We start from the raw sequence: 13,446 nt of genomic DNA, 5'->3' as shown, positions 1-13,446 counted from the left end.
ATATGTTGAAGTGGTTGAAGTAGGCAGGTCACCACCACCTTCTTGAGAGCAATTAGGGATGGGCAATAAATGCTGGTCTAGCCAGCAAAGCCCACATCTCGTAAATGAATAACAAAAAACTGGCAACCCATCACTTGTGGGCGGATAGCCCTTCTACCACTGATCCTACCTCCAGGCCCCGAGTGAGATGGTGCAGGCAAATCAGCATGCTGGCTGACAGAGTGAATTTTCATGCCTCCCCACCTGTCAATCGACCCCATATGAGGGGAAAAATTCTGCTCCACATCTTAGAAGGTGGCACATGTGCAGGCATTCTAGAAGAGCCATTCACTTAGTCTCATTTTCCTTTCACTTGATGCTTTAATGAAGAAAAACAATTAACATTTATTTATGGTATTCTTTTTGAATTAAAAGTTCTTTCTATGCTTTCACATTAATTAATTTTATTTATTTATTTTAAAGGTGTATTATCCTAATCGTTTTGAAAGATTTCTCTGTTAGCACCACATTTCCATCTACCTCTACAAGTTTCCATGCATTGTTTCTGTCTTTAATAGCAGGCAGACAGAAGGAGACACTTTTAGGGTTTTAGAATTAGGTGATTGTAATAAATAATCTGATGAAGAAAGTGCCGGTTATGATATCACATCCAGAATTTAATTATCTCATGAAGTAAGGAGAGAATACTCATTGGTAAAGGATACACAGTTGTGGTAAGATCTCGCACTCTGAAATATAAATCACATTAATTAGCTATCGACCCACCTTCTACTTGTGGAGCATGGTTTGCACTGTACAGCTTTCTAGTGAAAACAGCTTGCTATTTCTACCTTGCATTCTCAATTACTTGAGTCAATTATGTAAATAGTTTAAAAACAGTCACTAGTGTGGGAATTTATCTATCATGCTTCTCTGGATCATGTAAGCCGTTTCTCAGTGCAACTCTGTACAGAACAATTAAATTCACTGGCATTCATAATGTAAAAATAAAATGTTGCAGTGAGTCAGAAAGCTAAGGATTTGGCTCCATGTCTCAACAAAAAATAAAATTTGTAATTTTTTAAAAATCTGAGCTACCCTTTGTACAGAATATCAGTAAAATGCAATGGCAGAATTCTGACTGAGACTTATGTATTTATGTTTATTAAGCCTTCCGTTGTTCACTCTGCAGTATGCTCTATTTTGTTCAGAGATTCTTTGTGTACGTAGTTCTTCATCTCACTAAGCAAATTTTCAAAATGACATTTAAAGAGCTGTAGAAATGGGTTGAAGGTTGTTTGCTGCTTATGGCAGTCTCATGCCATGTGAGCTTAAGGCATGCGCTTAAATAATGCGAGTGGTTAGTGGCACAACTGGAAGTCGGTGGCACAACTGGAAACAGGCGGTGCGGTGCAGAGCTGATCGCGGTCGGCTGCCTGACCGTCCCCACCGAGCGTCCCCGCCAAAGGCAAAATCCTGCCCCTAATGTATTATTTTTGGGACTGATTTACATGTGAGCATCTTGATGCAATTACTCCTTTCTTTTAAACCTTACTTTTTACTTGAAGGTTGTATTTGGTTTTGCCTCCCTATTGGAACACCATGATTAATCAACTAGTGATAAAAATCAAAGCATGAAACTCTATATAGGGGTAGAAATTTGTTGTAAGTGGTGGTGCGAAGCAGGCCGGATCAGATTGCTCATCAAACGTTGCACTTGATATTCAGTTTCATTGCGGTCAAAGGAATTAAATTTCAGGTTCAGTGTATAACAGGTGGCTTGCTCAATACCATCCATTTAGCATCATCACCTGAGTCAAATTTCTAACCCAAACCTGTAAAATAAGGATTGAATTACATCTGCATAGCCCACCATATAATCTGTGTCAACTGAAAGCTACACTTAGGCCCATATTTTTGCCACCACGGAGCAAGAATAGCATAAATGCTCGAAAATCAGAAACCTGACCCTGAACATGACACTTTCCATATTTGCAGGGTTGGAAATGGGGGCGAGGCACGTTTCATGCATGCACGGTTTATGGAGGCAACTGGCCATTTAAATGGTCAGCCACCTTCACTGAAGTGGTCTTTTGGTAGGCCAGAAATATTAAACCTGTCTCTGCAGATTATACCAGACCTGAACTTGGTAGATATGTTTGGAAAGCCAGGGTACACCTTTAGAGAGGTTAGATACCTCTTTGGATCTGGTCCTGGGGCATCTTTTGGGGGAAGTAAGATGGAGTAGGTCATGTGCCCTTTGGAAGTGTTAGAAGTAGACACAAATGTGTGTAAAAAGTGCATAAATGCATTACTGAAAAGCTCACTGGAATTGTCAATAGACTTGCCAAAATCAACTGTCAAAACAATCAGAAGCACCTGTCATAGGGACCTGTCAAAGGGAGCTTTCAAGGCATTTAGAGGTTCAGCCCCTTAAGCCTTTTAAACAAGCCAGACAATTTAAAAAAAAATGATTGCTTGCTATTTAGGGTGCCTTCCATTTCATGGCTTGATCGACAGCTACAAGCAGTTCCAGATTCTTTGATGTGAGATTATGAATTCCGGTGCTTGTTGTTATAAGGGATTGTGCACTTGAATGAAATGTTTGATTTTAAATGTCTTTATTTAGTTGAAGGAATGCAAATGTATTAAGTAAATTTTTTAAAATTAGAGTTTTTTTTCAATATAATGAAGCCTGCAGTAGACACTTAGGGCAGAATTGTCCCAGATTTGTACTAAGTGCGGTAGCGGGTGGGTAAAATGATGTTTTACCAGCCGACCGCAGTGATGGGTTTTCACACCATAACATCCCAAACCCACTGCATTACTTATACATTCCTGAGAAACACGCCGTTTCCATGGTGGGCAGGCTCTCATTGGCCCGCCATGCCATCACCTTGCCACTTCATCACGCCAGGCACCATATTTAAAGTACAGCCACGCTCAGTGCTTCCAGCCCAGGACTGCAGCAAAGAAGACATAACTCTGAAAGGCAAGAAGACTGCAGCCATCGAGCAACTTTTGGATGCCGTGGAGGCCTGCTGTGATGTCCTTTACCCCCACTCTGGCCGCAGGAGGGGAGGCAATGTTGCCACCCCAGCTTAGTTGGCTATGGCAGTGGTAATCAGTGCCAATGTTGCTGAAGAGGTTGAATGATCTCATCCGTGCAGCCAGGGTATGGCAACCACCTCATCGCTTTAAACTCACACACTCAAGCCCATCACATATTCAATAGCATCTCACTCACTGCCAGTTCAAGGGACATCACCACCCATTCTCTCACAGACCCACATATATATCCTTGCATGTCCATCTGGCCTCATCTCATCTGGAGACTGCCTCGTCAGCCCTTACCATCTTGAGGCTACTTGCACAGATCAACATGTGTCCCCACACACGTCTTCTCTTCCCTTCCCCAGTACAGCTCTTGCCCCTTGTCTGAGACCGCTTCACCCCCTTTCCTAAGCAAGACTTTACCCTGCAGCTGTTGAAAAGCCACCCACATATGGTTGCTCTAGTAGGTAGAGACCTACCTGTAAGCCTCCCTGAAAGTGATGTGGTGCTATTTGTGAAGCTTGGTGCTGATGATTGCAAGTGCTGATCAAAGCAAGGTCGGCAAACAAACCTTGAAATCCCAAGCAAAGTGCAGTCCGTCAAGTGCACTCCTTACATATATTGTTGTGAAACACATCGGCGTGTTTTCCTGTGACATGGGTAGGCGAATCTGAGGGGGGGGTGGAGGAATGAGTCCGGCGGGCTGGCCTTATAATGATATGCTGATGTATTACAATGAGATTCTCGACGTCTGTTAGCGGGGAATGCGGCCTGCCATTGACAGGCAGAGCGTACAATCGCAAACTGGTTTCATGACATCGTGAAACCAGCTTTTGGCCTTCTCGCCATATTGTCTGATCACGCCACCGAACACACCCGACGCCGGCAGGCATGGAAAATCCCGGCCTTAGAACTTTATTTTATAGAACTTAATTTTATCTCATCTCTGCATGAGTCCTGAGGCCAGCCTGTGGTGGATCATAGGTGAGTTGCCGTGGTAGGTGTAAGGTCAAAGTGTGGGAGTTGGTTGGGCATGGGCTGGCATGAAATGGCATAGGGGCTATAAGTGGCCATGAGGGTGGATACAGGGATATGGTTGACATGGAGGGTATGAGGAGCCAGGTGAGTGAGGGTACAGAGCATGAGGTTGCATGGGTTGGCATAAATGGAGTATGAGGCGTGTGTAGGGTGTGGGGAGGGCAGTGAGGGCTGGAGGGATACTTTATGTTTTAATCTTTATTTTTCACGTTTGGACACAGCACCAATGTCCCGAGGCAGGCCTTCTGCTCAGCTCACTTCCGCATCTGTCAGCCTCCTTACTTTTTCCAAGGTTGCCCACTCTGACTCCTATTTTAATTCGCCACCTTGGACCGAAAATCCGACATCTCAGCAGCCATTTTTGAAAGTTGGGTCTGTAGAACCATGAATTCTCTCATCTCTGTGCACCTGACCCAGGAGTGAAAACCTGGGCCTTAGTTTTTACTTCCAGTGCGCAGTACCAAAGGAGATCGATTACCATTCTATCTAATATTATAGTTTTTATTAATATTATTTGAAAGTAGACTAAAATACTTCTTTCTATAGGAATTCAGCAGAACTTGCATGTTGTCCTTATTATGGACTGCACCAACTCCAACTTCACAATTAACTGTGAAAGCAATCCAGCTTTTTACAAGAAGTGTTCAGTACAGTGGATGGAAGGCTGGTCTAATAACAGCATGAAGAAAGTAAGTAGAGGACTTCGGAATACTATGCATTCTTGTATATGTTTAGTTCTAGTTACATCTCTTTCTGAAGGAATGATTGGACCTTTTAAATAGATTGTGTTCAGAGGAAAAATGTTTGGGAAATTCTTTTTACATTCATTTACTTGGACTTTGGTGGCTTTGTACGTTTTAATATACAGGATTAATAAACCCCTAAGGACGTATCATTATGAAAAGAACAGTTGCTCTTCTAAAAAGGAAAAAAAAACCTATCACAGTGGAACACAGACATCATCAAAATAATGACTAATTATGTTTATATTTTGAGAATAATGCCCGGAGACACTGATCCATGGTGACAGATTAGAATAAGTTCTATACATATTAGATTCCCGACATTTTTAACCTGGTGTTTTAGGGATTGCATCCCATGATTGTATGGGGCTGGATTATATGCTGAGGGTGGGATCCCCACAACCCAATGTAAATTTTTTAAATATATTTTTTCATGGGATGTGGGTGTCACTGGCTAGGCCAGTGTTTATTGCCCACCCCTAATTGCCCTTGAGAAAGGTGGTGGTATGCTGCCTTCTTAAACTATTGCAGTCCATATGTTGTAGGAACACCCACAGTGCTGTTAGGAAGTGAGTTCCAGGATTTTGACCCGGTGACAGTGAAAGAATGGTGATATAGTTCTGTATCAGTATGGTGTGTGATTTGCAGGGGAACTTGTAGATGGTGGTGTTCCCATGCATCTGCTGCTCTTGTCCTTCGAGGTGGTGGAGGTCACAGGTTTGGAATGTCAGATGCTGTCAGATGAGCCTTGGTATATTCCTGTGGTGCATCTTGTAGATGGTACACGTTGCTGCCACTGCACGTCGGTAGTGGAGGGAATGAATGTCACCAATGAATGTCAGAGGTGAGCCCGCCTCCGTTTAGCCAGTTTGCCCCACTTTAAGTTTTTTGGGCGACAGCCCTTTAATTTGTATGAGATGAGACTTTCATCCGTATCCAGGAGGAAGTTCTGCTTCATAGAACTGCCAGCCAATCAGAGGAAGGCATCTAGCACACTGGCCGAGCCAGCAAGAGCAGTGGCCACTACCAGTACTGCAGGTTCAGCTGTGGACCTAGATATTCAATTATGTCTGGAAGCTCTCTGGGGCCAGGCTCACAGGTGCCGACAAGGGAGTTTTAGGGGCATGTTGACAGAATGTGGGGTGGCAAAATTATAGAATCTTACACCATTGAAGAATATGGGGCTAGATTTTACAGGTGCCATGGTCCCCTCCTCCACCCCACCAATCTAAAATGTCAGTAAAGAAACTGCCCATGATCCTGATGGCTGCCCCACAGCAATTTAATGATGGGAGCAGCATTAATTGGTTCAAGGCGAAACATCTTTTCTTGGGAGGAATTTCTGCCTTAGAGATTGGCCAGCAGCTCTGCAGTCCCTGCAGTGCCACCAGGAGCCACTGGGACTATAGGCAGTCGCCCATATTGAAGAGCCTGGACTGGCAGGTATATCTGGGGTTGGGGTTGCAATGATTAGGGTGAGTTTAGGATGCGGGGGAGGGTGCAGATTCAAGAGCCAGGGGAAAGGGCTGAAAGGCGGAATGATCTTGGGTAGCTTGTCTCCGATGGACCAAGGGGGGGGCCCCCATTGGAGGTCTTCTCCCTCCATCTTACTTGACATCAGCCCATGCAGTTAACGCTGCTGACTTCCTGCATGGCTTGGTCCTCCACCCACTGTGGGTAAAACACTGGCAGGAGCTGGGTGAGGCCCTTAAATGACCATTAATTGGCCACTTAAGGGCTCCAGGGTGGATGTGCTGTCCAGTGCTTCCTCTGCCCCTGTAAAATTTCACAAAGGTTGTGGTGTGTAGATAGGTGTTCGAAGGCCATCGGCTGGACTTTACACGCCTCCCCGCATGTAAACCTTCTGATAGGAAGCGTAAAATCCAGCCATAATAACATAAGAAATAAGATTAGGAGAAGACCACTGACTGGCCACATTAGTCCTGCTCTGCCATTCCATTTGATCATGACTTATCTTGTATTTCAACTCTCTTTTTCCACCTGCTCCCCATATCCCTTGATTCCCTGAGAGACCAAAAATCTATCTCAACCTCAAATATATTCAATGGTGGCATATCCACAAGTCTTTGGGGTAAAGAATTCCAAAGATTCACAACCCTTTGAATGAAGAAATTTCTCCCCATCTCAGTCCTAAATGATCAGCTTCTTATCCTGAAACTGTGCCCCCTTGTTCTAGATTCTCCAACCAGGGAAAACAATGTTTCAGCATCTATGAGAAAGCAAAATACTGTGGATGTGAACTAAAAACAGAAAATGCTGGAAAAACTCAGCTGATCCAACAGCATCTGTGGAGATAGAAACAGAGTTAATGTTTTGAGTCCGTATTACTCTTCCATGGATACTCATTTCGGTATCCAGCCTGTCAAGCCCCTTAATAATCTTGAATGTTTCAATGAGATCATCTCTCATTCTTCTAAACTCCAGAGAGTATAGATCCAATTTACTCAGACTCTCATCGTAGGTCAACCTTCTCATCCTAGTGAATACTTGCTCCATTGCTTCAATGTATGCATATCTTTTCTTGAATATGGAGACCAAAATTGCACACAGTATTCCAGATGTGGTCTCACCAAAACCCTGTATAATGTCACAAGACTTTGTGATTCTTGTATTCTAATCTCCTTGCAATAAAGGCCAACATGCCATTGCGCTCCTAATTGCTCTCTGTGCCTGCGTGCTAACTTTGTGTTCTTTGCATGAGTACACCCAAGTCCCTCTGAGCACCAACATTTACAAGTTTCACACCTTTTTAAAAAAAAATTCTGCTTTACTATTCTTATGGCCAAAGTGAATAACCTCACTCTTCCCCACATTATACTCCATCTGCCACCTTGTTGCCCACTAACTTCACCTGTCTATATCTTTCACCTGTCTATATCTTTGCAACCCCCTTGTGTTGTCCTCACAGCCACCATTCCCATGTAGTTTTGTATTGTCAGCAAATTTAGATGCATTACTCTTTGTCTCTGTCTAAGTCATTAATATACATTGTAAATAGCTGAGACTCCAGCATTGATCCTTGCGGAACTCCACCAGCCACGAATAGAAGGAGGCCGGGATTTTCAGGATGGCGGGGTTTGCCTTCCCACCATCCAAAGAGTCGGCAGGGAACACATCTTTGCTGATACTGCCTGTTCCGCACCCATTTAATGCTCCAGTGCATTAATTGGCTGAATGTTGAACTTCCGCCTCTGACTCAGGAGGAAGTCCCATCTCAGAGAGCTGCTGGCCAATCAGATTGCAGTACCAGAAAGTGCAGTGGACAGGACTGGGACTACAAGCAGCCCTCTGTGGTCAGTTGCAGGAATCCAGGACCTGGTAAGTTTTGGAGGTCTTAGGGCGGAGAGGGTAGTTTCAGCCTGGGGTAGGGGTGGACAGAGGGGATTTGGGGTGTTGGTGGAGAGGCTGGGGTGGCAAGGGAGGACCTGTGGTGACCAGACCTTATTGGGGAGGTGCCCAGTGTTAAAAGTGGGCTGCTGTCATCCCCCTCCCCTTGCCGCCCAAGGCCAGAACCCGGTTTATTTTTGGGCTTTCCCACATACCTTGGGACTCCTCCCACCAGCCTGAAAATTGCGGTTGGGCAGGAAATGACCCTTAAGTGGTCAATAGTTGGCCATTTAAGGGCCTCAGTCAGGGCAAGGGCGAGTGGTTTGGCCGAGGCCTGCCCATCCCAGCATGAAATTACAGAGAAGTCAAGGTGGGTGAGAAGCCCATCCAAGGAATTTTACGCCCCCACCCCTCCAACTACAAACCTGCCTACAGGGGAGTGTGAAATTCTGCCCATAGATTCTTAATCAAACATAGATCTTCAAACATCTTAATGGATGACCATTTTTACAGCTTTCTCTTCACAGCTGCCTGCAAACTGTATCATTTGTACTATTTGCAGAACTTTTCATGGGCTCCAAAAAATGAATGATAATTTATTTAAACTTTATTAGGCTCCAGTTTTGTTTTTTCCATGTATCTCAAATGGACATAGGATAGATTAGAGATTGGAAAAGTGAGAATTATACATTTATTATATGTCCTTTTCAGGAGAAATTTTGGTTAGTTGAGTTATTTTTCATTTCCAATCAAGGCTTTGTACAACAAATTTACACTCTCCTATATTAATGTGAAATGACACGAATCTGTTATCTGGCTTGCCAGGTAGTAAATGCTCAGGGCACTTAGCAGGTAGTACTGGGGTAATGTAATGGTTCCTTCCATTCTGCTGCAAAAAGGTACTGGGAAAGCTATTAGAAGTAAAGGTTGGCAAGTCCCCTGGACCTGATGGTCTACATCCTAGTGTCTTAAAATAAATGGCTGAAGAGATAGTAGATGCATTGGTTGTAACATTCCAAAATTCCTAGATTATCAATGTCCCTGCAGATTTGAAAATTGTAAAGTAACACCTTTATTCAAGAAAGAAGGGAGTCAAAAAGCAGGAAATTATAGGCCATCTGTCACATGGAAAATGCTAGAATCCATCATTAAGGAGGTAATAGAAGGACATTTAGAAAACCATTATAGAATCAGCCAGAGTCAACATGGTTTTGTGAAAGGAAAATGGTGTTTAACTAATTTATCAGCGTTCTTTGAGGAAATATTAAGCAAGGTAGATAAAGGGGAACCTGTAGATGTGGTGTACTTAGATTTCCAAACGACATTTGATACTTTACCACTTCAAAGGTTACTACACAAAATAAGAGGTGATAGTTTTGTGTGTAACATATTAACATGGTTAGAGCATCGACTAACTAACAGGAAGCACAGAGTAGTGATACCTACATACATACGAATATACAAAATAGGAGCAGATGTAGACCATTTGGCTCCTCGAACTTGTTCCACCATTCAATGAGATAATGGCTGATCTGTTTGTATTACTAATTGCACATTCCCATCTGCCCCCGATAACCTTATTATCTTTTTTGCCCACTCACTTAACCTATCTAAATCCCTTTGTAGACTCTTTGTCTTCTTGACAACTTACTTTCGTACATAGCTTTGGGTCATCAGCAAATTTAGCAATCAGTCAGTCCCTTCATTCAAGTCATTGATATAGATAGTAAATAGTTGACACCCCAGCACTGATCCCTGTGGCACTCCGCTTGCCAAACTGAAAATGACCCATTTGACATCAAGAGGTGGAAGGGAGAGAGGAACTTGGTGAAATTACTAACACTAGGGAAGCCTTTCTGAGCAAACTGTTGGAGCTGTGGGCTGACAGGTCTCTGAAGGGCTTCATCCTAGGGTTTTAAAGGAGGTGGCTACTGAAGTCCTAGACATGTTGATGTTAACTTTCCAAAAATCGAGAAATTCTGTAATGGTTCAGACTGGAAAGTAGTAAATATAATCCCTCTATTCAACAAGGGAGGCAGAAACAGGAAATTATAGGCTAGTTAGCCTGATGTCTGTTGTGGGGAAGGTGCTAGAATTGATCATTAAGGAAGTCATAACTGGGCACTTAGAAAAACTCAAGGTAATTGGGAAGAGTCAGCATGGTTTTGTCAAGAAGACAAAAAGTCTACAAAGGGATTTAGATAGGTTAAGTGAGTGGGCAAAAATTTGGCAGTTGGAGTATAACGTGGTAAAATGTGAACTAGTTCACTTCGGCAGGAAGAATAGAAAAGCAGTTTTTGTTTAAATGGAGACTGCAGAACTCTGTGGTGCAAAGGGATCTGGGTGTCCTGGTACGTGAACCACAAAAAGTTAGTATGCAGTTACAGCAAGATGATTAGGAAGGCAAATGGAATATTGGCATTTATTGAAAGGGAATTCAAGCATAGAAGTAAGGAAGCATTGCTACAGCTGTACTGGGCCTTAGTGAGACCTCATCTGGAGTACTGGCCTCCTTACTTAGAAAAGATATAATTCCATTAGAAGCAGTTCAGAGAATATTCATTTGACTGATCCTTGGATAAGGGGGTTATCTTAGGAAGAAATGTTGAACAGGCTGAGCCTATACTCATTGGAATTTAGAAGAATGAGAGGTGATCTTATTGAAACATATAAGATTCTGAGGGGGCTTGACAGGGTGGATGCTGAAAGGATGTTTCCCCTTGAGGCAACAATGGTTTAAAAATTAGTGATCTCCCATTTAAGACTGAGATGAGGAGAAATTTCTTTTCTCAGAGGGTCGTTAGGCTTTGAAATTCTCTTCCCCAAAGAGCAGTGGAAGTGTATTATTCAATATATTCAAGGCTGAGTTAGATAGATTTTTGATTGACAAGAGAGTCAATGGTTATGGGGGAAATGGAGTTGAGATTGCAGTCAATCAGTCATGACCTTATTGAATGTTGGAGCATATTCAATGGGCAGAATGGCTTACTCCTGGACCTAACTGTTGTGTTCTTGTGTACTTTAACTGCTAAACCAGTCCCTCACCATCTTCTTAGATGACATTGTCCTCGATAATACCTTTACTCTCTACCATTATGCATTAGTTAGCCTTGAAGCTCAGCCAAGCATTTGTAATGTGGCCATTTGGTAACTGTATCAACAGAAGCAGGCTGAACAGGTAGCTAGTCATCGCTTTTGCCAGATGGATAAGGTTAAGTTCAAGGGTGGGGGAAGTGATGGAAGAGGGCTAAAGGACCTAGCAACTGTGAATATGACTGGACTAATGTCCTAGTAAGCAGAGGTGGACCTTCTAACCTGCTGGTTTCACCATTTGCCTGCCTCCATTGCAGCTTTGGGCCTGCCTCAGGAGGCAGCAGCCCAGGCTCCAGCCAATACCTGACTCCCAGAGACCAAAATCCTATGTGAATGGGCTGCCTTTTAGAAGTAATAACCATGATGTCAGGAAATGGCCTGCCTCATGGCTCCCGAACTGAAGACGAAAGTCTGGCCCAAAGTATTCAGAAAAGATAGGGAAGGAAAATGTGAGATGGAATGGCAGTACTGATTAGGGAAGGCATTGTAATGTTGCGAAGAGTGGATGACCGTGAGGGGGCAAGGACATAATTCATTTGGTTAGATTTGAGAAGCAAAAAGGGCATGATCACACTACTAAGGGTATTCTATCGGTCTCCAAATAATGAGAAAGAGATAGAGGAGTGACTTTTCAGGGAAATGACAGGGATGTGCAAGAGCTCTGGAGTGATGATATTGGAGGACTTTAATTGCCCAAATATCGATTATGACAATGTTAAAGTAAAGGGAAAGGAGGGAGAAGAATTTCTGAAATGTGTCCAGGCAACCTTCCATGACCAGTATGTTCTAAGTCTAACTAGGAAGGTGGAATTGATGGATCTGGTGCTGGGGAATGAGGTAGACCAGGTGTCTATGGGAGAAAACTTGATTAAGAGTGATTATCATATCATAAGGTTTAGATCTGTCTTGTAGAAGAGCAAGAAACAATCTGAAGTAGAACTTCTAAATTGGAAGAGGGCTAACTTCAATGGGATGAGATAATGTCTTGTTAGAGTAAAATAGGACCAAAGTTTGACAGGAAAAGCTGTATGGGAGCAATGGATGATCTTTAGGAAAAAGATGTTTCAGGTACAGGCTGGTACATTCCAACAAGTGTGAAAGGCAGAGGGCCCAAAGCCAGGGCTCCTTGGATGATGAGGGAAATGGAGAATAAGATGAAAATAGAGTGATGATGCATGTCAGGTGATATTTTTTTTCAAGCAAAAACCAGGCCAAAAAATAAGTTGAGAGAGGAAGTGAAGAGGAAAATAGGATTGGCAAAGAGATTGAGAATAGAATGGTAGTTAACAACTCAATTCATTGAATAAGATTAAATGGAAGCTATTGGAACCATAACCTTTATTTCTGGGCATGGCATTAATGCATTTCTATTTCTTGCATATTAGTTAAATATTGCTGCAGTACAGCTTTAAAAGAGTGGGTAGTGTCCCTGCCTCTGAGCCAGAAACTCTGGGTTTGAGTCCCACACTAGGACTTGAAGGCAAGGAAAGTGCATTCATAACGTGACCAAACAGGTTGAGTATCAACCTGCAAATGCTACCAACACATGCCAATGGCAGGCAGTAAGAGCGCAAGAGATTTCTGGTCAGCTATGTGATGAAAAGAGTATTGGAGCCTCTACAGTCACTATCCATAGCTCAGACTACAGCATGCATGTAAAAGTACATGATGACACTGCAACTCAGACTCCCTAGAGAATAAATAGAATTTAATTTATTCATCACTATAAAGCAGTGATCCTAGTTATGGGACCATTCAGCACTGTTTTAAAGTTTTGGAACTGTGATGGTGTGTAACAGTTCAATTTTCCTTCAAACATTCCTGGATCTCAACCACTGTTTTAACATTTTGTATATTCTGTCTTTGAAGTCAAAAGAAATAACCTCGGAAGGCTATAGATATTCCAAGTATCAGAATAAAGTTGTGACAAGTTGCACTTGCCTCAATTTTTATATAATAGATAATAAATACATCATGGCCTGAAGTTTCTGTTCAATTGCAGCATTTTTCTCAGTGTACTTCCCCCAATATTTGAGTATCGTGGAATTTTAAACAAAATTTATGTTCACTACAACTCAAGTTTCTGTGAGCTTTTGTGCTAGTTTTGAAAACAGCAAGGTAGAAGGAGGCCCTGCCAGAAAACTGGCCATGCCTACAGAGTAAATTAATCATCTTTCGGAGTTTTTACTTG

The 13,446-nt window shown here is 42.7% G+C and overlaps 1 protein-coding gene across 1 annotated transcript in view; it reads left to right on the top strand.

The window, feature by feature from the left end:
• LOC121284081 (cytoplasmic dynein 2 heavy chain 1) overlaps nucleotides 1-13,446 on the top strand; it is a 770,821-nt gene that overhangs the window by 250,232 nt on the left and 507,143 nt on the right. Inside the window, exon 53 of the mRNA XM_041199129.1 lies at nucleotides 4,618-4,760. Coding sequence (XP_041055063.1) covers nucleotides 4,618-4,760 — 143 coding nt within the window. The remainder of the gene's footprint in view (nucleotides 1-4,617; nucleotides 4,761-13,446) is intronic.

The sequence above is a fragment of the Carcharodon carcharias genome, chromosome 11 (genome assembly GCF_017639515.1).
Source record: "Carcharodon carcharias isolate sCarCar2 chromosome 11, sCarCar2.pri, whole genome shotgun sequence".
Lineage (NCBI taxonomy): Eukaryota > Metazoa > Chordata > Chondrichthyes > Lamniformes > Lamnidae > Carcharodon > Carcharodon carcharias.
Note: the sequence above shows the minus strand (reverse complement) of the source record. Positions and strands in the feature narration are given on the sequence as shown.